Source organism: Ammospiza nelsoni, chromosome 2 (genome assembly GCF_027579445.1).
Source record: "Ammospiza nelsoni isolate bAmmNel1 chromosome 2, bAmmNel1.pri, whole genome shotgun sequence".
Lineage (NCBI taxonomy): Eukaryota > Metazoa > Chordata > Aves > Passeriformes > Passerellidae > Ammospiza > Ammospiza nelsoni.
Window position 1 is genome coordinate 30420758 of NC_080634.1, and position 25659 is coordinate 30446416.

Sequence of the window (25659 nt, forward strand, 5' to 3'; positions counted from 1 at the left end):
TTCCATTCATCAGGCTGAAGTACATGTGTCAGTGTACTTCAGGCATGCAGTGAGCCCATGCAACCGCTTACTGCCAGGACACGACAGTGCTCAGGTGGGCTCAGGCACAGCAGAAATGCACAGCCAGCAGGTGACATCATCTACAGCAGCAGAGGTCTGGAAACCTTTGGATCTGTAAAGCGCCACTGATTTGCATCTTTAGGTGTTCAGTGTTCTTAAAGAAGTGAGTTTCAGAAAAGTTGTTTTAAAATAATCCCCACAAATTATTAGCAGACATTATGCAATATATTGGATTGGGGATCAGATGTCAGGGCCATAATCTCCAAGGCTGACTCAAATTCCTGCCAGTAGAGATTGATTGTCTTTTCTTCTAATCATCTAATGACTGTTTTGAGGTATGTGTATCATGGTCACATTCCAGTTTGCAATGCCCACAACACAGTAGAGATTACAAAGGTCTGCTGATCTTCCTTACTATCCCTTGATGTGTTCCTTCAGAGAAATCTCACTGCAGTGGGTTGGGGAAGGACTATTGTGCAAAATGTGTCTGTTCTGTGGGCGGAAGAGGTGAGCATTTGAGGCTCTTCATCCAGCATGCCAACCAAGAAATAATTTGCTTGGTGGAAGCCAAGATCTTGCCACAGTAAGGCACTGGCAACATTAACCTGCTTGGGCTCTTTTCTTGCAGGTGCCTTTCTCCAACTGCAGCAGGGACTGCCTGCCAGGCACGAGGAAGGGCATCATTGAGGGGGAGCCCACCTGCTGCTTCGAGTGCGTGGACTGCCCCGACGGGGAGTACAGTGATGAGACAGGTAACGCCCACACAGCTGCCCTGGGCCTGATCATCACCTGAAATTGTGCTGAAATCACTTCCCTGCAGGGCTGGCCTGCTGCCTGCCTTGCCAGGAGGCTTCACAGAAAGTCTGAGGCGCTTCTGAAAAGCTTACAGGAGTTGAGTCCTGTGGTCCTCAGGTCCTGTCTACTGCTAAACCTGCTTGTGCCTTCTGCTCTGCATCAGGAAAATTAAGGCAGAGAACTTGAAAAACAACTTACATATAGAAAGCCTCTCAAGCAGCCACAAACAAACTCTATTGCACTGTAGCAGTAGTTTTTCCTCCAAAAACCTGGAGGGGAGAGAGATTCCCCATCCTAAATTCTGCAATTATCTGTCTGCCCCCATGTTTTCCTCAAACTGTCAGGGTTTTATTTCATGCTTTACAAAGAAATAAAATCCATTACATCCCAGATTTCACAAGCAGAGAGAAGTATTTCCCTTTATGAACTCACCAACTACAGGTTCTCTTGATCACTGATAGCACAAAAAATCAGAATCTGTGGATCCTACTGAGCTCCCATGGACATGTTTTTTGCTTCGTTGGGAGCTTGGATAAAGCTACCCAGGCTCTGAAAGAGACAGAAAATGTAAACTCAGGTTTCAAAATGGTTGAAAATTTTTGATTTTCCAACACCACTAATGCTCCCTCAGTTTTGGGCATCCCAGGGTAATGAAGGCAAGTAAATGATTTCAGGATATCAGTCCTATCTACACTGTCAGGTACTTGGGACCTCCCCACACCCTCTCCGGTGCGCTGGTCCCAGCAAACACTGCAGACCTCTCAAGAGAGGAACAATTCAGTAAACTCCTTGCAAAACTGAACAAGTGTTCTTTGGGTGAGTCTAATTTGTGTTCTATCAGACAGGAATGATATTTTTTTAGCATGATGATACAGTACTACAGGATGCTTGGAAGCAGGATTTTCAGATTAAATAGAAGCAATTCTGGTCATATGTAATAAGGGTCTTCTGGTGTTTTTCACATAATTTTGGGAGCTAGCTCTGGTGTGGAGGTGGAATTTATGGGGCTGAGGTGGCGACTGTCTTCTGACTCTACAGTTTCCTGCTGCAATTTGAGCTAACAGTAACAGTCTTTATTTCCCATGCTTGCCAGTTTTATAGGCATAGAGAGCAGCTTTACAACCAGTTCCATCCAGCTGAGACAGTGATGCTAGCAGAGGAAACAATCTGTCCCTTCCCAGCTGTTTGCTCCCACACTTTGTCTGGAAGCAGTGCTGGCACTTGTGCGACCGTGGAGTGAATTGGATCAGGTCTTTGGTCTTCCTGAAAACAAGCTCTTGGGAGGTTGAGTTTCCAACTGGAATGAGAAGCTGCATGCCCTCAAGTGTTAACAACACAAAGGAGGAGGAAAGAATGAGCAGCCTTGCAGGAGGAGGGAGACTTGGTTGACTCCCTTCAGAGGCAGCACAGTCTCTAAGCCACCACAAGACAGCAGTGAAAGCGTGTCTTTAGGGTGCAGTGCTGAATAGCTGTCTCTGGCAGAGGCTACTGGATTCCCTGCTACACAAAATTAACTTTGCTTTGTCTGCAGCTTGTAATTTGTAATGAACTTCCAGGTAAAAGGCACAAGAAAAATAAGAATTATTAGCTGAATGGATGTAAATGAAATTACATGGTGATGAACAGTTTCTGCCTGAGCTTTTGCACCTAGTGCCAGATTTTCAAATAAACACCTTAGGTGAGGCAAAAAGTCCTTAGGAAAGTGGTGTCATATCAGGTCATGGATGGTCTGTCCAACCACACCTCAAGAACAAGAGAGCCTGAAAATTTTGGTCTCGTTAGCTGGGCATTCCTGACTTTCTCATTAGCATCAATCTCTGCTCTGGAAGCTGTGGTCAGAGTCTGTGTCTGTGCTCAGGTGCAAAACTCAGAGGGTGATTGCTGTTAAAGGAGTTTGTGGACTCTCTGCAGCCCCTTGCTATCCTGCTGGGATCCCAAAAGCAGAGGTAAGCTGAGACCTCCAGCTCTCTGCTCGCCACTCCTTTCTACTGCCATCAAAAGAGTTGTGACCCTCCCTGCTAGAGCACAAGACCCATTTGAGTCAATGAAGAAGAGCAGAAGCAACAGGTCCTTGCTTTTTGATCATGCAAGCCATTGGCATGGCCACGCTATCACAGCAGGCCCAACTACTTTCATGAAGGAGATGGAGGCACCAATTTTCCCTTTGCAAGTATTAGTGGGGCATTTGCTAGGTGTAGGGAGAGTGATACTACTAAGACACATCTTTCCCTGGCATTCCAACGTGAAATGAGAATGTGCTGCAAGTCAAGGGCATTGCCTGCCCTCAGGGAAGAGCAATTTAGACAGTAAGACTTGCCTCCATGGAATATGAAATAGGCTCTCAAAGCATTTAAGGAGGCAAGCACGTTTTTAATTTTCTCTATAATAGAAAAAGGCAGGATATTCAAATGATGATAAAAGTCTGAGAGGTATGAAGACAGACAGACGTAGAAGATAAAAGTGAAGAAACAAGGAAGAGGGAAAACCAGAGCCTGTGTAAGAGCTGATAGCAGTCGAAGTTTGCAAAGTTTTGCCAAGAAATGTATTACAAAAAACATGAGGGCAGAGGCAGGACTTCTTTTAAGCCAGAACCAAGCATGCTTTGTGTTTTCCTATATAGCCCCTGGGAGGCTGGTTGTTTCAGAGTAAGAAACTCCAAGACATCAATATATGACTCTGGGGATCTGCTCACAGGAGCGGAACACTCTGTGTGTTTAAGATCAAGGCTGGTGTGTAGCTGCCATATATGTCATCCCACACTTCAGCCTCTCATTCTGACAAACCTTCCCTCTCCTTATCACTTCTTTTTCAGATGCAAGTGCCTGTGACAAGTGCCCTGAGGATTACTGGTCCAACGAGAACCACACGTCCTGCATCCCCAAGCAGATAGAGTTTCTGGCCTGGACTGAGCCCTTTGGGATTGCTCTGACTCTCTTTGCTGTGCTTGGAATTTTCCTGACTTCTTTTGTTCTGGGAGTCTTCACCAAATTTCGCAACACACCCATCGTCAAGGCCACCAACCGGGAGCTATCCTACCTCCTCCTCTTTTCCTTGCTATGCTGCTTCTCCAGCTCATTGTTCTTCATTGGTGAGCCCCAGAATTGGACTTGCCGTCTGCGGCAGCCAGCTTTTGGCATCAGCTTTGTCCTCTGCATCTCCTGCATCCTGGTGAAAACCAACCGTGTCCTTCTTGTCTTCGAGGCAAAGATCCCCACGAGTCTCCACCGAAAGTGGTGGGGCCTCAACCTTCAGTTCCTCCTGGTCTTCTTGTGCACGTTTGTGCAGATTGTCATCTGTGTGATTTGGCTCTACACGGCCCCGCCATCCAGTTACCGAAACCATGAACTGGAGGACGAGATCATCTTCATCACCTGCCACGAAGGCTCCCTGATGGCCCTCGGCTTCCTCATTGGCTACACCTGCCTACTGGCAGCCATCTGTTTCTTCTTCGCCTTCAAGTCTCGAAAGCTGCCTGAGAATTTTAACGAGGCCAAGTTCATCACCTTCAGCATGCTGATATTCTTCATCGTGTGGATCTCCTTCATCCCTGCTTATGCCAGCACGTACGGCAAGTTCGTGTCTGCTGTGGAGGTGATAGCAATACTGGCTGCCAGCTTTGGGCTTCTGGCCTGCATCTTCTTCAACAAAGTCTACATCATCCTCTTCAAGCCCTCCCGCAACACAATCGAGGAGGTGCGCTGCAGCACAGCTGCCCACGCTTTCAAGGTGGCAGCCAGGGCCACCCTGAGAAGGAGCAACGTGTCCCGCAAGCGCTCCAACAGCCTGGGCGGCTCCACCGGCTCCACCCCTTCCTCCTCCATCAGCAGCAAGAGCAACCACGAGGACCCTTTTCCTCTGCCGGCCTGCGCCGAGCGGCAGCGCCAGCAGCAGCGCGGGTGCAAGCAGAAAGTCAGCTTTGGGAGCGGAACGGTGACGCTGTCGCTGAGCTTCGAGGAGCCGCAGAAGAACGCCATGGCCAACAGGAACGCCAAGCGCCGGAACTCGCTGGAGGCCCAGAACAGCGACGACAGCCTGATGCGGCACCGGGCCCTGCTTCCCCTGCAGATCAATGAGCCCCTTGGGGCTGAGCCCAGCTTCCAGGCAGCTTCCAGCCCGGAGACCAGCTCTCAGGAGTCGGTGGTGGGAGACAACAAAGAAGAGGGACCAAGCCCTGAGGCGGAGCCTTCCCTGCCGTCGGTTAACTCCCGAAATTTTATAGGCACTGGAGGTGGCTCTGTCACAGAGAACACGGTACATTCCTAACGAAAGAAGATTGCGAAAAGTACACCAGCCCCCAAGAGGAACTTGCTCACCTCTTGCTTCTGAACGGGAAAGGCAACAAAGACACACTGGTGTGACACAGCCCCACCACGCCTTAACGTTAGCACCGGCAGGGTAGCACATGTGCCTCCAGAGGAAGGACTGTGTCTGGAGAGCCTGGGATTGAATTTGCATTTGCTTTATTGAAACCAGGACATCTCAGAAGGACAAGTGAAGATCGCCTCTGGTGGGGCTTAAGCAGAAGTCTGCACGCTGCCTCGCCTCCGTAAGCTTTTCCTGCCAGACTGCAACTCAGCTGACTATGGGAGGCACTAGGCAATTCCACTATACCCTGCTTTTACATTTATGTATAATATTCCTCTTTCCCAATATGTATGATATTCCCTCTTTATCCAGTATATGTGATCTGTAACCATGTGCATCAGGACTCTCAGCTCTACAAAAGCAAGGTACACGGGAAAGCACAGTCATGGGGAAAATAAAAAAGCCCCCAACATCCTGCATGCTGTGTACAGCCAAGGCTGTGAACATGTAAAGTATTTAATGTGACAGAGCGCCCTGCTAATTTATATTTAGTAATGTCCCAGTCTCTCCTTTCTGCCCAACAGGAAATACTGGACAATACTCTCTGTAGACTCCATTGCACTAGACCAAGCTACTTAGGTTCCTACTGGTTTCCTCCAGCTGGAATAGCTTTACCTCCAGCCTGCCTGCTTTGGTGGAGGGGGAGAAGAGCTTGTAAATCCCTCGCAGAGAACGCTGCAAAAGCACAATGAGATGTATCCCTGATTATGTCACTAGTAGTTACATGCTTAACCAAGTGTTGCTGCTGTACTATCCCACAAGGCATACATGGCTAACCCTTCACACCATAGTCAGCGTTGTGCTTTGCCGTATTAACCTGCCTCACACCTACACGGAGCATTGCGACAGTCCTGGCGGTACTGGTGGGCCTGACACAGCAGATGAGATGGAACAAGGAGAAATGGAGGAGTTAGGGATGGAGGGGGACCCCCCAGCTGTGGTAATAGGATCACCCAAGCAGGTGAATATCTGAAGTGTGCGTGCTGGTAGATGTCTGGGTGAGAAAGACATTCAGGCCTAGGTTCTGGGACACATATAGGGACAAATGGATTAACTGGATACAGTTTTGCTCCTAAAAGCCACCTACTAGGTTATTTCCCATTTTGAAGAGAGGGCACCTAGCACAAGAATGGTGGACTGTACCTAAAGAAAATCACTAAGGATGTCAGCAGAGATCATAGCAGAACTTGATTACTCTTGTCCCACTCTTCCTAAAGCAGACATAAGTGCCTCTGGTTTTTCAAGGCATGCCTCATTCTTTTGGATTCATGCTGGAAAAGTTGAAAAGAGTCATTAGCAGAGAGATTTGTTGTGGTCTGATAAGAGAAAAAACACCCCTGGACAGCCTGGTGGGAGGGGCTAGGGCTACATTGCAGAATTTAATTCCCTCTTCCCAGATTCCCCATGAAAGAACAGGCATCTGTCAGGAAGATGTCAGTGCCCTCCCTCATTAGGCATGAAGGTAGTCTAGACCTCTTCTAGAAAGGTAGGTGGGCCTGCAGCTCAGTGTGAGCAGAGACAAAAGGACTGTGTTCGAATGCATTGGGGGAAACACCACAATTCTCTTGTTACTGTTTTTGCTTGGTTGTTCTTCTGCCAGGGCAGGCAAATAAAACTTACAGGTGACATTACTGTATAAAAACTTTGTTTTGCCACCTCCACTTGTTGACAAGGAAGAGGAGTTTTGACTTACAGGAGCAAAGTGGAAGTCCAGAATCCCAAGAAGCAGGCCATTCAAACAAGTTGTTTTAACCCTTTTGTTGATCTGTTACATCCCCCTTGGAATGGGCTCAAATTTTAACTACGCTACATAAGAACCAACCCAACTATAATTGTAAGGCTTGCAAATGACAATATTTGATTAAAACTGGTTTAGATGATTGAGGGAGAAAAAAAAAGTTGAGTTTGAAAGCACAAATCCTTCTAGCCCAAATTTTGGAAACCACATTCTACCCCTGGACTCAGCTAAGAGCTGCTTACTGCTTCTGAAACCTAGGTCCCTTCCCCAGGCTGCTGACTGTGGCCTGTGGGCTCAGTTTAGGGTATGGAATTGAGCCCCAGGGGCTCCTGAGTCTAACTGCACGAACCAGGATGAGCACTAGATGGCAGAGAGGCCTAAAAAAGTCATTTTGGTTACGGCCTGCAGTTCCAAAAAATTCCAATTGCCATGATTTTAGTGCTAAGTGAATCATTCCTACCGGAGCAAACCCAGCTCAGCAACCTCCGAAATAAAGATGACAGCACTGAAACATGTAAGAGTTCAATGAGTGAAATGAAAACAACACAATTTACAAACCAAAGACTGTTTAGGAACACAGACAGTGTAAGAAACAGAAGGTCACCATCAGCTGCCTTGTCTGGAGAGCAGTATTCACTAGCTATGTATACAGCAGATGATATTGACATTTGAGTGCTTTTCATTCCTTGGGTGTTTTCCATTTTTTACATTTACTTAAAAGGAATTTATACCCTGGCACACAATGAGTCTCCAAGAGCTGCAGTCATTTTTTGGCATGGCCATCTGTGCTGTATTTGCTGGGGAAGGTCCTTCCACCCTCCCTGCTCTCATACGTGGAGCCCTAAGCCTCCAGCTCCAATGCTGCATGAGAGCTGCTGCTGCAGCTGATAGCAGTGACACACACACACTGGACACAAAGGAAGTTCACTAATGAAAGACCCCTTTGGGAAGGTGCTTTGTAACCAAACCCCTTTTCCCATGCACAGAGAGGGGGATATGTTCTCATCCTGTCAAGTCCAGGAGAGGAGAAGGCTTGGTCAGGCACATGTGCAAAAGCCTGTCAGTGTATCGCATATGACACACTGATGAAGCCACGCTGGGGAACATTCTTCTGTTGAAAGCACGAGCCTGAGAACCTCCACAGACATTTCCTACCAGAAGATGCCCATGAGGATGCCTCCTCCCACCCACCATGGCTCAAAAATCCACTGGAAAGCTTGCCTCAGTGTGGGGTTTCCTGAACTGTCCAGTAGTGAAGCAACAGCAGTGTATCAGCTCTCTGGTGGGATTTCCACTGGAAAACTTGGGAAGGAGCCCAATGAAGAGCCCAACCCTTCATCCCCAGTCTCCTGACAAACCTGGCAGAACTCTGCCTACCCAAAGCCCCAGGAAAGAATTTATTTATAGATTATACCAGAGGAAAGAAAATTCCCCCATTATATTTCATGCTGGTCACCGTGTCCTCCTTGTCAGTCCATGAGCTCTGTTCAGTTTGCAATACCTGCTATTGTTAAATTTAGATTTTTATTGACCAACTTTACCAAGGGGTGCTGCAAAGCAGGAGGAGGAAGGTAGGTGTTTGTTGTTGGTTTTGCAAGAGTCTGGATGTTTAAATTGTGGGGATGTTTAGGTAAAGACCTGAACATTCAGACTGAAATCTCTTCAGGGATTTCCCAGAGGCAGGATAATTCACCACCGCCTTCAGCTTGCTGGCTGAGAAGCGGCAAAATCAGCCTGGGAGAGGGAATGGTGAACGTAGTGTACGAGGGAGCCTCTTGGGACTCTAGCTGGTCGAAGAAGGAGTCAGAGCTCTTAATTTCTCGGTCTCAAGGTTGTTTATTGTACCTTATCTATAAAATTCTTTCTCCTGACCTGCCGAGGTCCGCTCAGTAGGACAGTCTAAGGCACTCTGCCTGCCCCCAGGGCGGTGTTATCTTTTTATACTAAAAACTACATGTACAATATTTACAATAACTTTCCAATACCTATCACCTATGTTAGACAGTGAGCTTCTACTTTAAACCAATCTAAAAGTACCAACATCACAATAGAAGATGGAGGCCAAGAAGAAGAAGGAGAAAGGCTGGACATGGCGCGATTCCTCCAGCTTGCCCCCTGAACCCCCATTCTAAAAACTCCAAAAATCTATTTTTCACCCTGTGATAAATTCACTATCATTCTACTTACACTTTCGGGGCTTGTAATTCTACATGTAAGGTTGGTAATTGTTTTTTCCAAGGGCTAAATCAAAGGCACAGGGGTCTTGGGCTCTGTGCCAAGGTCTCTGAGCCCCCTGGGCAGGGGCTCGAGTCCTCCAGGGCAGCCAGAGGAATTTCCTGGGTTCCGACAGGAGCCTGGAGATGGACCTTTCCATGCGGCTAAGGGAACGCGCCGCTGCTGGGGGAGGTGCCACAGGGGAAGGGAAAACAGCGGCTGAGGGCGGCTCTGTCCTCCCGCGGGGCTGTCACAGAGGCGCCGCTCGCTGAGGAGCGGCCGCAGCCCTTCAGTCCCGGGCACAGAATAAACCCTGCCGGCAGCTTGCACTGCAAGTGTCGCTGGTTTTGTCTCCGATCGGGCCGCGCTGCTCCCGCCGAGCGCGGGCAGGGCTGGTCCCGCTGGGCCGCGCTTACCCCGCCCCGGCTGGGCGGAGCCGGAGCCAGGCCCGGCCGCTCCCGCCCGCTGCCACCGCCACAGCCGCCGAGCCCCCACCCGCGGGCTCCAGCCCCCGGGCCCGGCGCCGCCCCCGACACCGCCCCGGCCCTGCCGAGGGGCAGGAGCGGCCCGGAGCGGAGCGGTGCCACCATGTTGTGCGGGGGTGCCTCGGCGGCCCGGCCCGCCACCGAGGAGACGCAGCGGATCGCGGAGCAGGTGAGGGGCCGGGAGGGTCCCGCCGGCGGGGAAGGGCCCGTGCGGGGCTTGTGCGGGGCCCAGCGTGGGCTCGGCCATTGCCCTGCGCGGCTGAGCCGAGACACCGCCCCCGGTGTAAAAGGTGGGAGGAATGGGGAATGCCCGGAGCAGTCGCCGGCTCCCGGAGCTCTCCTTCCCTGTGCCCGCCTGGCGTGGCCCTGTTGACTCCAGAGGGACCGCGGTGCGCGGGGAAACCTCACAGAGCCATTGCCTTGAGCTCGGGGAGCGAGCTCCCGTGCTTCCTACAGAATCCGAACCTTGTGCTTACGTGTGGGGTTTTGGTTCTTTGTTGTTTGTCTGGGAAGGGGGGGATTGTTTGTTTTTTTGAGGGAGTGAAACGTGGAATAAAGCAAGATAGCTTCTTTGCTGCTTCTGCTTTTCCCCAACACAGAATTCAGCTCCAACCACAGCTAGTTCCAAATCCTGATGCTACTTACAGTACCTGAGATTACCGCTCATGTTATTGGACCACACACTTTTATTCTAAAAACGCTGTCGTGCAACGAAGTTTTTTCAAAGCACATGTTCTTCTTTTTGTTATGGAAACTCAAGTTCCTTCTGCTTTTTGGCTTTGTCGTCTAGGATGTGGTAAGCTGGAGAGCAAAGATGAAGGATGCACTCCAGCTTCTGACACTCTTGTCATTGCCTGGGCCTGTTCCCCAGGCAGGAGGAGTTCCCAAACACATACAGAGCACCCAAAGGCACAGCAGCCACTGAAATTAACATTTAGCTTGTACAGTCTGAGGATTCTGTGTTTTAGGAAAAGGGGGAGATATGTGCATCTCCTAAGCCTGAGTTTGCAGTAATGAGCACATGATTGAGAATTGCTGAGAGTCATAATTATTGCTTTGACCTGAAAAGGCCTACATGTCATGTTAAAGGTGATGCAGATATACAATTAACATGGCTTAAAATTAGGTTTGAAGTCCTGAATCTGTTGGATTAAGAAGTGACCAGAATTAGCCAAATATCTCATGTTTTCATTTAAATAACCTAAACACTTTAGAGTTTTGACTGCCAGTTTAGATTACTTCCTTAAATTAAAAACAGGTGGGAAAACCCAAACTTGAAACTTACCCATGCACTCATATCCTCACCTGGACACTGCTGGAGAAAACATTAATTTTGTTAAACAAGGTAGCCTTCTCAAATCATTTTGTTTGCTTAAAGTGAGGTCTTTGTGGAGATTTATTACAGCCTGCCAGTTTGCTTGCCATAAACATATTCCCTGTTCCTGCTTTTCCAGTTCTTGCCTTCATTTTACAGTTTCGTAAGAATCCTTGTGATGGCCGAATGTTGTTCAGTTTTGTGACCCACAGTGGGTGTAGCGTCACATGGGGCAGGAAGGCTTCCTTTGGCAGTGTCTGGCTTAGGAATCCCGTAGGAACAGCCTCCTCACAGCCAGGATTTGCACCCAGGCCTGTTCAGCCTCGGCTCCTCACTGGTAACTGTGGCAGAGCTTATCCAGGGTGATTGTGAACCATCTGCTTTTAACTGCTCTGGGAGTGCAGGGCAAACAGGCCGTGCAGGGCAGTGGAGAGCCTTCAGAGCATGATCATTTCCAGCCCTGTGACTGAATCATGGATTGCTTGGGTGGGAAGGGACTGCACTTCTTGCCTGAGCCCAGGATCAGCATCCTCAGGCTGCTCAGAGCTTTCTCCTGTCGGGTCTTGAAAACTTCCAAGGATGGAAACTGCACAGCTCCTCTGAACACTCCTCCTGTACTGCAGGGATGTCCTCAGGGGAAATGTTTCTCTTTATATCCAGTCTAAGCCTCCGGTTTTAGTTTATGACCATTGTGTCTCATTCTTCTGGCATCTGGAAAGTTTCATCCCTGGAAAGACCCTGGCTTCTTGTAGGTACTGGAAAGTTTTCTTCAAAGCCTTCGTCTCTTCTCTGGCCTGAGCAAGCTCATTTTCTTCCTCTCCTCACAGCACAAGTGCTCCAGCCATCCTGATGTGCTCATGGAGTGCTCCTGGTCACCCTTCACTGGGCTCACTGCAGTTTATTGGTGTCTGGCTTGCACTGGGGGCCCAGAACTGGGCACAGGATTCCACATTTTCTAACAAAGGCCAAGTAAAGGGCAATAATCACTCACCTGTCTTCTGGCTAGGCTCCTGCTGATGCAGCCCAGTATGCCATTAACTTAAGTACCAGCAGGACACCGTGCTGGCTCCTGTCCTCCAGGACTCCCAAATCCAGACTGAGATCAGGTCTTTGGGAGAGTATTTCTGTCTGGGATCTCCCTCTCCACACTGAGTCAGGGTGCTGGTTTGTCACATGCTGTGGTGACTCACTGCCACAAACACCCTGACAGGCCTGCAGCTGCAGGACTCTGAGCTCTCTGCACCCAGGGCCCCGTGTTCAGCTCGCTGCTGGAAATACAAAACGTGCTGAGCTGGGGTGATTTAGTGACCTCAGAAACCAAAGCTGCCCAGTGCCTAGGATTGCTGAAGGAGCACAGGACAGGATAGGGTCAGTGGGAGACTTACGTCTGCCCTGCTGCTTAAAATTTGTAAAAGTGTGATGAAAACTGAAGCCACTTGCTCCAGCCTCTGACTCAGGAGAAGGGGAGGAGGCAGGACTGAATCATGGCGCTTTCTGGGGCTGTGCTCTTCAGTGCATCTCAGAATGCAGCTTGGATTTCTCTATGGCAAAAAACAAACAGGAGAGTGTCCAAACATCATTATCTTGCTTGTGACATACTGATGATAACCTGGAAGGAGTGTAGAGGTATGGCCTCTGAGAGAAGGTAAAAAGCATGGACACAGGGACAGGATGGTCACTGAAAAAGCACCAGAGTTCTGGTAGTTGGAGAGGTGGGAGAGCATAACTCTGTTCCAGGAATGGTTCTGTTCCTGTTTCACCTAGTGCACCTGACCAGTGGAAAGCTGACACTTGTCTTTTGCCAAGGAAGCCTGTGGGATTTAGGCAGGAGTGCAGATCTATCTATTTTCCTTGAATTCAGGAAGAAGAAGTGCACCATATAGCTGGAGGATCTATTCACTGCTGGTACTACTGCCTTGGGAGTGAAGGGAGGGCTGTGCAATGATGCAGTGCAGGAGGTGCAGCCTGGAGCAGACAAGGACTTTGCAAGCAAGGACTCCAGGACTAACTCATCTTGCCCTGCAAAACAAAGGCTGAAATTTTCTGCTTTCCTGACCAAGAATTTTCCATATAGCCACAATATGCTAGAGTGCCCACTGCAGGAGAGAAGAGCTGCATCTCAGGAGTTCATGGCTCCCTCTTGGGTACTGGACAGGTTATTTTGATTTTTTGAACACTGTTTTGCAGTTTGAAAACACAGATTCCAGCAGACATGCTGAAAGAACTGCCAAGTGTTTTCCAGACTTGGTGTCAGCCTGTAGTGACTGACTCCCACCTCTGACTCAGCTTTGCCACCTCCCTAGATTCCTGGTCCTGCTTTCACACAAAACTTAGCATGATTCATTTGGATCTTTTAATGTCTTGGAAAAGCAGGAACTCTGTTGGGGAATTCAGCAGCAGTGAACTGTAATCCTGAAGTCCTAAATACTTGAATCTTGCATCATTCCTAAAGAACCTATTGTTTCCTTAAGGTAAAAGCTCAGATAGAAGAAAAAGAAGGAAAAACCTTTGATGTCTTCACTGCAGTGGAGTTTAAAACTCAGCTGGTTGCTGGAACAAACTACTTCATCAAGGTAGAGGACACTGGGTTGTTTCTTTTATATGAATGTGCATAATCTTTGGAATGGTGGGTGTTTTTCCTTTCTTAACTAGAGGACAATGCTTATGATTTAACCTTAACAAGAAAAAGAATTCTGCATTAAAAAAACCACAAATATCCACCTCCCAGCCCCCTCCCTATCTTCATTTTCATGGGAAATTAGGTGGTATTTCTGGAAAGTCACAGCTCCTAGTCTGGTTTAAAACAAATCAATGGTTATTCTTACTGCCTGTCTGCTGCTCCATCCTCAAACCAGCCCAACCTCTGCCACCCCTCCTGCTGCAGGGTGCTCCTCCTGCAGGGATCTCACTGGGTCTCGTGCTTTGCAGGTCCATGTTGGGAATGAGGAGTTCATGCACCTGAGGGTGTTCAAGAGCCTCCCCCACGAGAATGAGCAGCTGAGCCTCCACAGTTACCAGGGCAGCAAGACTAAGCACGATGAACTGGCTTATTTCTAGCAACCTTCTCTGCTGTGTTCCCCTGGCTGGTTCTTATGTGCATTTTCTACAGGCTGCAAATGTTAATTCCTGCACCAACAAAGGCAGAAAAAAGTGTCTTTTTTTTTAAAGTCATGGTGTAAAAAATCAATTTCTTTTATGCCATTCCCTTCCTGTGCAATCTCCAAACCTGAGTCACAGGGCTCTCCTCTTACCTGCACTAATGTAAACCCTACTTTTATTGCAACTTAACTTAGGCTTTAGTGCAACTTAACAAGAATACTGTGGCTGAGTCCTGTTTGTGGACTTCCTTGGTCTGGAAATCAGAAGGGGAATGACACCAGCATTCATATATTTGCAGCAAGGAACAAGAGGAAAGCCTCAGTCTTTTCTGTGCTGTTTTGCAACTGTAAATATATGTGTGGATTCAAATTGTATTTTGTATTTTATGGGCAATGACCTGATGAGAGACGAGCTGAAGCAGTTTTGCAAGGAAGAGAAAGAGGCTTACAGTAGCTTGAAACAAACATTCCCTTGGTAATCATGCTCATCCTCTTGCAGCAGTAGCGTGCAATGTCCCGTAGAGGGTGTGTGAGTTTAAAATACCAAACCAGCTTGCTTGTGTTCTCAGTCCTATGGAAAAGTCCTGGAAAGGAACTTGAGCTGGACAAATGCATTTATAACAATAAACATTTCTTTTGACTTGAGATGGCATCTTTGACTGTGTGTTAGTGTTCTCTTCACTGGTTTTCACAATTGATTATTATCTTGCTCAGCTTTTTTTTCCTTATTTTTTTTTAATATTCCAGATAACTTTATGTTTATTCTATATCTTAATTAAAAATATTTTAGTCTTGTGGCAGACATGAAAGGTAACAAGAACGACCTCTGCAGGTATATCAGCAGCAAAAGGAAAGTATGGACAATAGCTTTCCAAACTTATTTTATTCACTGTCATGGGCAGAATGTCCTTAGGATTTGCAGAGGTGAGGCACTGCAACACATCGTGTCTTAGAAGTAGGTCAGAGGGTCATCTCTGGTTTTGCCAGTCTGAAAGCTGACAAGGCTGGGACCCAGGTTCTCATGAGGAAGACTCTGAAACACCTTTAAGTGGACATATACGGCATCGGAAACTTGGACCTGGAAACCAAAAGAGCAGGTAAGTAAGGATCATGGGCTCAAAGCAGGTTCAAACAAAAGGCTGTTCTTTACATTCTTGAAAGAACATCTTTTCTTAGGATCTTAATTTTAGATGCATCTTCATTTTTACTTCAACAGCTCTTATCCAAGTCTGGATAGTAAGTGGTGGCAGAAACTGTCTACACCTGTAGAAAACTGTATTAAAAACTCTCAACCACAGGTGAAGGGAAAATGAGCAGAACTGCTTGGGTGTGGAAACACCAGAAGATGCAACAGGTGAAAGGTTTTGATAGTGTTTCAGTCACCAGGATGCCAGCGTATTTGCCCACAGCTTCCTGACATGCTCATAGGAGACAAGAGACAATGAGGACACCTCCATGACTTGGGGGTGGGACACAGTGCAGACACTATGTCAGCTCCCAAAGGTGCAGAAAGATCTAATACAGAAAGACCAGCACATGGTCCTGAGAAGTAATGACAACCTGAAAGCCAGGATCCCTGGTCTGCAGAGTTACTCCAAACACATCAGTGCCTGAACAGGGAACCTGACATATCCTGGTGCTTTTGGGAGTGCATGGGAATGCCTGGAATAAATATTCTTCCAGAGAAATTCACCTTTCCCCCTAGAAAGTTCTCACATAATGACTTGGCAGGAAGCTGTAAAATTTCATTCTTAAAGAGCCAAGCACAACAGGTGCTAAACTATCCCTTGGTGAGGCACATGGAAACTTTAATGCCTTAGGCTCCAAGAGGTTTTTAGATGCTTTTTAGATGCATAGTGGGGCACTATGCTTGGCCTGGGTTGCATATCAGCTGTAAGTCTGCTGGTAAAACATCAGTGAGGTGGAAGATTGAGAAATACAAAAGAATGAATTTGTTCCAGTTAATGCTAAAATGAGGGTGTATTCCAGCAGTGATGTTTTCCATCACTGGTAAAATTGAGAAAGAAGAGACAAATCATCCATGTCCAGTGCTACAAATTGATTTCTTCCAAGTTCAGTAATACATGAATCTTCGTTTCTGAGTTAAGAGTTATTTTAAGGAAGCACCTGGGAAAGAAGAAGGTTTGGCAGGATCTGTCCTTCCTGGGATCAACTAAATATGAGAAGTGTGGAGCTAATGCTCAAAGTGTCTCTCTGCAGAACTACTCTCCCCCAAACATTACAGGCCAATTCCTCTAATAAAAGAATTATTCCAGTTCCCTTGGAATATGGCATACCCTGTGAGGCATGTGCTCACACACACGTGGGGTTTCAGCAGTCACAGGCCATGCCTGCTCTGCTCCACAAGGGCAGCCTGCTGCTCAGCAGTGCTTGCTGGCCTTCAGATGAAAAATACACCCAGACATTTCTGCTGTGCTACTTCACAGAAAGCTGCTCACATCCATCGGGCTGGGCTTCCAGTAGAGGAGGAATGGTGCTATCACAGGGCTCCAAATTAAGCATTACCCATTTTTCCTCTGCAGCAGCAGGGGTGCTTTTGAAAATATACAAAGAACCAGCAGGCAGGCTATGTACCTCTGCAGCACCTGATACATCAAAAACCAAAACATCAACACTCCTGCCTGCATGCAAAACTAGCCAGCAGACATGTGTGCACTGCATTTCAAAATTGACTCTATCTTTCCATCAGTTCCTCAAGCTGACTTCAATTTCACCCAACAAACAAAACTGAAGGACTCAGATACCATTTTGCCTTGAAAGGAAACAGGAAACCAGTTATGACTTGTTGAAATAATTTGAGTTGGGAAGGCAATCTATAGTCCTTGAGGGGGATAATGCCAAGAAGCTTACCAATCACATCTGAATAAGTATAGAGCATGTTTTATATTCCTACTTTATAATATTTATATTCCTGCTTACAGTAGTGCCAAACAGAGGAATTTTATAAGCATTTGGAGGTAGTCCCCACTTCTGTTACTCACATCAGACAGTTTTCTATGATGTTTGCTTCTCTTTCTGGCTGTAAGCCACTCTGCAAGTCACCTGTATCATTTAATTCCAAAACACTCCCTCCTACAATATATACAAACCTTAATAAAGTACATTGTCCCAGCAACCACTTGAGTCCTATATACTATGGCTGTAAAGACACCACAGTTCATGCCTGCCCGGCTTTCAAACTGTGGCTTCACCTGTAAAAAGAAAGGGAAAAATGATTGGCAGGTAGATACTTAGGGATTTCTTTCACATATACCACTCCAATTTTCATCCTTCCACACATACTCCCTTAATGAAACTCCACAAAGTGACTGAGGGTGCCCTCAAACCCTTTGTCCAAATCATCAATAAAGATATTTATCAGAACTGGCCCCAACACTGAGCCCTGGGTGCACCACCTCTGAGCAGCCTGATGTAACCACCTCTCCCTGGGCCCAGCCATCCAGCCAGTTTTTTCACCCAGTGAGCAGTGCACCTGTCCAGGCTTCTTCAGTGGAATGCTGCAGGAACTGGAGTCAGAGGCTTTGCTGAGGTGCAGGGAGACAACATCCACAGCCTTTCCCTCATCCACTAGGCAGGTCATGGAAAGAGATCAGGTTGGTCAAGCAGAACCTGCCTTGCATGAACCCATCCTGGCTGGGCTCGAATCCCTGGCTGCCCTGCACATGCTGTGTGATGGCACTCAGGATGAGCTGTTCCATGACCTTCCCTAGCACTGAGGTCAGCCTGACAGCTCTGTAGTTCCCTGGATCCTCCTTCCTACCATTCTTGTAGATGTTCTTTTAGAGGGGCATCAAATCAGCCAAACTCCAGTTGTGTGAGACCTCCCTGGTTCACCAGGACCACTGGTAAATCATGGACAGTGGCTTGGAGAGCTCTTCCATGAGCTTCCTCAGTAGCCTCAGGTGGATTCCATCCACCCCCACAGATTTACACAAGTTTAAGTGGAGAAGCAGGTCACTGTTTCCTGCTGGATTGTGGGAGCTTCATTGTGATCCTTGTCTCTGTCTTACAGCTCAGGGAGCTGGTAGGAAAACTGGTCTGACTATTAATGATTGAGATTAAAAAGGCTTTAAGTACCTCATCCTTTTCTGTATTTTTTTGTAGCAATGATTTCCTCAACATGCAGCAAATGATGGAGATTCTCCTTAGCCCTCATTTTGTTGCTTATGTAACCATAAGAACACTTTTTGTCATTGCTTTTGGCAGTGACCAGAGTTCTAAGAGGGCTTTTGCCTGTCTGACTTTCTGCATAACCTCACAATACCTTTGTAATCCTCCTGAATTGCCTGCCTCATCTTCTCCCCAAAGCTTATAAACTCTATTTTTTACCCTGGGTTCCCAACCAAAACCCTGTGTTCAGCCAGTCTTCTTCCTCACCAGCTTGTCTTTTGGCACATGGGGACACCCTGCTCTTGCACCTTTAGGATTTTTTTCTTGAAGAAGAAAAAAAGAGATCCAGCCTTCTGGATCTCTTTGCCCTTCAGGACTGCCTCCCAAGGGACTCTTTCAACCAGTCTGCCAGACAGGCCAAAATCTTCCCTCCAGAAGTCCAAGGCACTGGTTTTGCTGTTGCCCTTCCTTACTTCTCCAAGAAATAATAACTCTCCCATTCATGACGGCTGCATGACCACCACACAGAAAGCAGAGACCAGCAGAGGCTGGGTGACATGGTGCCCCTCTGCACATGACAGGCACGCTGATGACCAGCTGCATTTCTGAGTTTGGGCAGAGGAGCAGCGTCAGTGCCAGCCTGCTCAGGCTGCCCTGGGCCAGGCCAGCAGCACCTCAGCACTTCTCACCACCCACCTGTTTCACAGCAACCCACTGAATTCATTAACTTTCCCAGTATAAGCATCTGCAGCTGCCTGCCACTCCCATGACATTCCTTCCTAGCAGGAAGGTCACAGAAAGCACCCAAGGAACATCCAGATCATTTCCAAAGAGCTAGAAATAATCATCCTGTTCAGCTTCCTCATGATCTCTGACCCTGCTCTTCTGCTGAGTAGCTTCCACAGGGTTTCTATCCCCAGGAACAGACAAGTATTCTTTCAGCTGAGGAGCTGCTAACTCTGGCAAACCAGGGAAATTTTAATTCCCAACAACCTTCCAGCTGACCAGGGCAGGGGCCTCCTAGAATGCTCCTAAGTGGCAACTTTTGGTGCAGGATAGTCCTCTCTCAGAACAAAACAAAGCCACTTCTCTTCAGTTTTGCTCTCTCTCCTCTGGCCAATATATCCCCCATTTCTCATTTACAGACTGAGCCTTCAGTAAAATCAAGAAGGCAAACAGCTCCTTAATCCTCAGGTGAAAAAATTAACATTCCTAAGCTCTTATCTAACAGCATCCTAACCCCAAAACATTCCTCAGTTTTGGGCAACAGCTGTAAAACAGGGAGACCAAATAAATAACATTCCTCAGCTCACTAATGATGGCTAGAGACAAGGCACAGGTATAAGTAAAAAATTATGTAATCCCATAAGCAGACAGACCTTGAGCATCCCAAGTTTTGCAAACGCTCTTCACAGCTTCACTGAAATCATAAGAATTGTTTCTCTGCTCAGCAGAGCATAAAAGCCCCCCAAATTGCTTCATGAAAAGGTGATACTTATGCTGGAAGGGTAGCAGATTTCTCCAACATAAGGTTTCCATAAAAACATTTTCCTTAGAGAACTATACCAAAGCCTCTGCAAAAGGGGAAAGCATCAGGAAGCTTTCCCTCTCCTGCTCTCAGCACAGGGCAGAAATTTCACCTTGCAGAAAATAAAGAGCAAAGAACAATCTGTTTTCATTTTCCTGAAGCTACTGAGAACAAAAGAACACTAAAATTAGAATCAGTCCTTTTCTGGAATCAAACAGAAACTTTGCACTAGCCACATTTCAGATTCCCTGTGTGCCCTGTACTCTGGGAGCATTAGCATTGCCTGTAACCAGCATTCACATTTTCAAGTGCCTGTTCACTCACAGACACTCAAGTGCTGTGGTTTCACCTCCAATACACACTGCAGGACTTCTGGTGACCCATAAATAACACAGCCCAGCACTGAAAATGAAACTCAGTATCTGGTATAGTGCTTGAGGCATTTCACAGACTCATTAATTAAATTTCACAGCCCTCAGCTGGCCCCATCTTAAACATGAGGAAACAAAAATGGCAAATACACAAAGGTGCAGCAAGTCCCTTGCTAGGGTCTCCCCTCCATAGGTAAAAGGGAATTTCTGATCTCTGCAAGTGCTGCTCCTTCAAACATTCCTACCAAATTCCTTCCTGCTTCCAGGTAACTTAGTCAGTGCCACCCAAACAACTGTAAATCATCCATTTCTCTTTCTGCTCTGCAGTAAATCATCTCTGACTAACCTGTTACCCCGAACTCCAGCCCTCCCTCATGTACATGTCCCCAGCTCTGGTGAGCCCAGCTGTGAATGACCAATATAAAGCCCTATCGCGGAAGAAGGCTCAGAGGAGCTGCAGAGCCTGACATTCCACCTGGAGAACAATGCAGGGTGTGACTGACCACAGCCTTTGCAAATAAGCTGACTTATCTCAACACAAAGGCTGACCACAGGGTGCTTTTGATAAATACTCTGTCAGTGGAGGGGGTCATGTGATGGTGTAACTCCCCGAGTTCAGTAAAAGAAAGTGACAAACGCCTGAGTTAGCCAGACCAGCCCGGGGTGGGAGTGAGCACATGGCTCTGCCCAACCCTGAGTATAAAAACTAAATGGTTGGGCAAAAGAATTTTGAAGAAAACTGCTGGCTAGAGGTGACTTCAACTCACATCCCCCTTCCTAGTCACTGAGGATGCCCAGTGTGGTGACACAGAGGAGTGCAGAACACCCTGGCATCCTCAGAGAATCGGGATTGCAGTCGCTACATTTTGCTAAGAGTAACTTAGACCTGTATCAATTTACCAGCATATTTGTATCACTCTGCTAAATCAGACACCTCCTGTAACATGGAGTGTCTTCTAATCAGTAAACTGAATGTTAAAGTTATCCCCTCCACCAGTGCGCTACAGAAAAGAGCCCTGTCAGAGTACTGGGCTGCCTGGTCCCAGTTGCAAGGTCGCAGAAGATGTGGAAGGAGGGAAGGATGGTGGTGCAAACTCTGTCCTCGGTGGCACAGCAAAGGAGATACCCTGCACATCAGGTATAGCAAGTGTGCTGCAGTATTGGCCAATGCATTCAGCCCTGCTACTTCCTATTTTTGCTTCCTCAAAGAGTGCCCGAGTGCAATTGCCAAAGGGAGAAGAGCTCATCTTTCAGAGGCAGAAGGGTGGAGATGACTGGATGGGTGGGAATCCCTTTCATTCCTCAGGATGCATTTTATACTTTCTTTTAAAAGAGCTGCTGCACTGCAGGGCATTAGAGGATCTGCAGAGGTGCTGCTCACACAGCTGCTCCAGTTCAGGACCACTGCCTGTAGCCAACCACCTGGCAACTGGGCTCACTTAGTGGCCTGCCTTGTGCCAAGCTCATCTTGCCCCACCAGCAGCCCCTGTATCACAGCTGTGACTCTAGAAAACACCTAATGCCAGCAGGGAACACACAATTTAAAAGCTTTGTCCCGAGTACACCATTCTTTACTGCATACTAGCATGTGGTTTGTCCTATGCAGTCCTTCACTGAGGAATAAACTCTACCAGGTACAACCTCTTCCCTTCCAATATGCCACCTCTCATTTCAAACAAGTGACCTCACTGCTGGCATAGCAGAGCTGGGCTTGGAACTTCACACAGACATTAACTGAAGGTAGCCAGCACCATGCCTGGCCATGGACAAAGAGGAGACACAGAAGTGGCTTTTCTCAGTCTTACCAAGGCATTTCCTACATAGAATGCTGAGAAAACACTGCCAGTCAAGGGGATTCCCACTTTTAGCATGAGCCTCTTCAGTTTAAAACCTAGCTCAGTCTCTCAGGCTTTACCCAAGCTTCAGGAATGGCCTCTTTGCACACAAGTAACTTAATGTAGAGAGAGGGTGCAACTCACCTGGTTAACAAGCTGCTGAACTTCTGGAGTAGCTGGCTTGGTGTCAGATAAGCCCCCAGGCATCATGGTGGCAGGTGACTTCTGTGAAATGATGAGTGGCTCTGAAGAGGGAAGTTCAGCACAGTCTGAGCAGAGTCCCCAGGCATCTCACATATATACACACACACATGTGTCATGGAACCATGTGACCTGCAACACACAGAGCCTACCATTACTGAACTGGAGGAGACTAACAGGGAAAAGGGGGGAAAAAGCAATGTAAAGCACTGGCAGTATTATTAATAAATGTAAAAAGCACTTAAAATAGTGCTTATGGTCTTCATATCCAAAAGAAAAGCAAACATCAGCCTCCAGTCACCCTCAGCTTAAAGAGAGTTAGTTTGGGCTGCAGCTGGAACCTCTTGTCTCCCCACCCATGTGCAGATGACTAGGCTGAGCTCTTGGGAAACAGATCAAAGACACACCCAGTATTTCCCAACACCTTTACTGATCAGTAGAAAGGATGCAGCACTTCCCTTAGCATAGGTCCCGTTTAACTTGAAATTTTATTCTCTCACTATCCTTCTAAGTGGGGAAACCAGAGCAGATGGCATCTTACACTCATTGACTTGGCTTTCCTCTGCCTGACCAAAAAGGTGCCAAGGTAAACACCAGCATCAGAAGTAGAAAATAATTCAATCCCAGATTCAGGTAAGTACTGCAAATAAGGCATTTCTGCTTCTTTCCCATCAAACCAAGAGCTGCATTCAAGCAATCATAATAGCAAATGAATGTGCAATAAAATCTACTTTTTAGCTCCAGTGCCAATTTCCTGGAAGACAAAGTACAATGAAAAAACACAAAAGCTGTCCCAGTTTCAACGTATGCTGTTTAAACAGATCACCTGAGAACATATAGTCAGAAGTATTGATTCTGCAGTTACAGTCACATGGCAGTCACACTCACAAATGTGAGTGTACAAAGCTCAAATCCTACTGGGGGAAGGCTAAAAACTGCTAGCAGCCTCCCTGGTAAGGGAGAACTAACACTTCAAGACCACAGAAAAAAATTAGTCCCTGTCAATATTTCTGCCACTCCCCTCTCCAGGAAATAAGAGGAATGTTGTTCCAGAGCAAGGATCAGAGAAACAGAAACAGACCAGACAGTTTTTCGTCTGTAGGGGCAGGTACATGGGAGCAGGTGAAATGAGAATATATTCTGCACACAGGCAATGGGCATTCCTGCTGGGATCAGCATTAGGGAATTTGCTAGGAAGAGGTGGGTTTATGGCCATAGCAACAAACTTATCTGTTTCCTACCCATACTACTGAACCTCCTCCTCCTCACAGATAACAAATTATGCAAGGCACTGTAAAAAGTACTTCAGATCTGACTTCAAGGCCTGGTTTTGGTACACAGTCCCTGAGACTGAGAAACTGGGGCTGCAGGGGCCCTACACTCAACAGTATTGATCAGTATTACAGCATGTTACTGAAAAAGATATTGCAGAATTTTCCAGACTTGAGCAGCAGTGCTATGGAGGTGGACAAAAAGCATTTGAGGAAAAATCATTGTCCTGAGACAATATTTTTGTGAGCAGAGAAAAATCCTTCCAGTTCTCAGGAATATAGGGAGTGACAGCTGTTAAAACTGGAACTCTGCCACTTTCACCAACTTCCCTCCAGATGAGGAGTTCCTCAGAGCCCTATTCATGGAGCTGATGACAACTCAAACCTTCTTTTCCCTAAGACCCTGCTGATTCACTCAAATGCTGATCATGTTCCACCACCTGTGCCTTATTCATAGAGCAGGACAGGAACTGGAGGAGCCAGTTCACCTTACTGAGGCCAGAAATCAGAGAATGTGTCCAACAAATGCACAGCACCAATGCTAAAACAGGACATTTTATAAACCTCTCCACTCACCAGGATACAGATCCTGCTAACTTCCCTGGGAAGGGATGTTAAGATTCCCCAGGGCAGCAGTACATTCCTGGAGAACTCTTGATTCTGTCTAACAACAAATACACTGAGCACAAAGTCTAGGAGGGTTCATTTATAATCTTGGAAAGACTTTAGGTGTGAAACTAAAGATATTAATGTTGCATGGAACTCATTCACTGGACTCCATATTTCTGGGCTTGCTGATTTTTCACTTTAAAGCATAAGAACTTTTTTTTTTCCCGGAATGCACAATTGTGCAGAAGGGAAAGAAAAAATTAGGACTAATCATCAGCAAGTTGATGCTGAAGTTCACAGAGGCAAATCAGACTGTTTTCTTTCCACGGCAGTGCTAATGGCTGTCCCAAAATCCAGTGATATTTCTAAGTCTGGGATGCAGTACTCATCCTGCACAAGTATTTCATGAAACCACTTTGAAGTGCTGACATTTCACAGACCTGTGATCAAAGATGACCAGAGGCAATTGATCAACCTTATCTGGGGCAATCCCCACCTCCACCCACCCCTCTCTACACTAAGTTTTGGATGTAATGAACCAGGATTTGGAACACTGCCTTGACTAGAACAGCCACCCCCACGCTGTCTCTTGCACAACAAGGTGAGTGTGCCCCCTGTGGTGATTGAGACGTGGCTGCTATCACGTCCCAGGCCAGTTCACACTTTCCATCAGCACAACTGGCAGCTTCCCCTCACGTCAATGTGCTGCTGTTTTCTTGGAGAATCTGCTGGGACACCACCACTGGCATTCTGTACAGGTTTGAAGCTGAGTAACACCTTGCACCGTGTACTATTCCAACACAGAAGAAACAGATCTTTGCCACTTGCAGGCCACTACTCCCTGGTCCTGTTTAAGCAATTTTAAGAGTGCCAAGCTATTGTTGATAAAAACACCAGTACAAAAAAAGCAAACATAATAACCTCCACCAAAATCCAAACCCCAGGGTTATGTATTTACAAGTCATTTTTAAACCAGGAATTAAGTCAGCTCTGTAGAAATGATTGTGAAAGCCAAGTCAGTAAGGTCAGTCTTCTGGTTTCACAGTGACATGGAACTGTGGCTGGACATGACACATGGTCTGAATGTCTTTAAGAGCTTCTAGAGGAAAGCAACTCTCCATGTACCAGCTGAAGATCTGTTTTCATTGTCACAGGAACAGCCTTGATTTTCAACGTGCTGGTCTGCAAAAAAGGTTTCCCCTCCTGCTACCCATCCTGATTTTGAAAGATTTCCGACATTGTACATGAAAAAAGATCAACAGAAACCTGACCTTCAGCAGCACAAAGTTATCATGGTCCAGCCTATGCTGAGCCTCTTCCTCTCAGTCTGCTTCAAGACAACTGAAACCTACTGTTAAAAATATTCTATAAAGAAACTACCTGTTTCATCAGTCTTTCATGCCTACAGGCTGCAGAAGACAACGGCACTGAATGCTAGAAAAAGTTCAAACACCTCTTTCCATTTCACAGAAGGAAAGATGCACAAGCTTGAGAGGACTTTCCAAGCATGCAGGATCTGCCCACATCTATTCACCACTTGCAAGCAATGGGAAAGCCCCAGGAGAGGAGGCAAGGCACCCACAGGACTCTGGACACAACCATCAGCTGTGCTCAAATGCCCTGACTTGCAGAAATAGAAGTTA

General features: G+C 46.9%; 3 protein-coding genes across 4 annotated transcripts in view; 2 read left to right on the top strand and 1 right to left on the bottom strand.

The window, feature by feature from the left end:
* CASR (calcium sensing receptor) overlaps positions 1-7381 on the top strand; it is a 74662-nt gene extending 67281 nt beyond the window's left edge. The window contains exons 6-7 of the mRNA XM_059494082.1: positions 689-812; positions 3668-7381. Of these exons, the coding sequence (XP_059350065.1) occupies positions 689-812; positions 3668-5118 (1575 nt within the window). The 3' untranslated portion in view covers positions 5119-7381. The remainder of the gene's footprint in view (positions 1-688; positions 813-3667) is intronic.
* Positions 7382-9613: 2232 nt separating this feature from the next.
* On the top strand, positions 9614-14715 carry LOC132070120 (cystatin-B-like). Its single transcript, XM_059466737.1, has 3 exons — positions 9614-9826; positions 13444-13545; positions 13901-14715. Exons 1-3 carry the CDS (start codon positions 9761-9763, stop codon positions 14027-14029), a joined length of 297 nt encoding a protein of 98 aa, XP_059322720.1. The 5' UTR covers positions 9614-9760; the 3' UTR covers positions 14030-14715.
* Positions 14716-14934: 219 nt separating this feature from the next.
* On the bottom strand, positions 14935-25206 carry LOC132069587 (cystatin-A-like). 2 transcript variants are annotated; one of them, XM_059465894.1, is made up of 4 exons: positions 22438-25206; positions 22080-22268; positions 17181-17282; positions 14935-15148 (listed from the first exon to the last, which is right to left on the bottom strand). In XM_059465894.1, the coding sequence occupies exons 2-4, from the start codon at positions 22143-22145 to the stop codon at positions 15020-15022; spliced, it is 297 nt and encodes a 98-aa protein (XP_059321877.1). In that variant the 5' UTR covers positions 22146-22268; positions 22438-25206; the 3' UTR covers positions 14935-15019. The 2 variants fall into 2 exon arrangements, with proteins under 2 accessions (XP_059321877.1, XP_059321876.1); XM_059465893.1 differs by having other exon boundaries at positions 22080-25206.
* Positions 25207-25659: the final 453 nt, after the last annotated feature.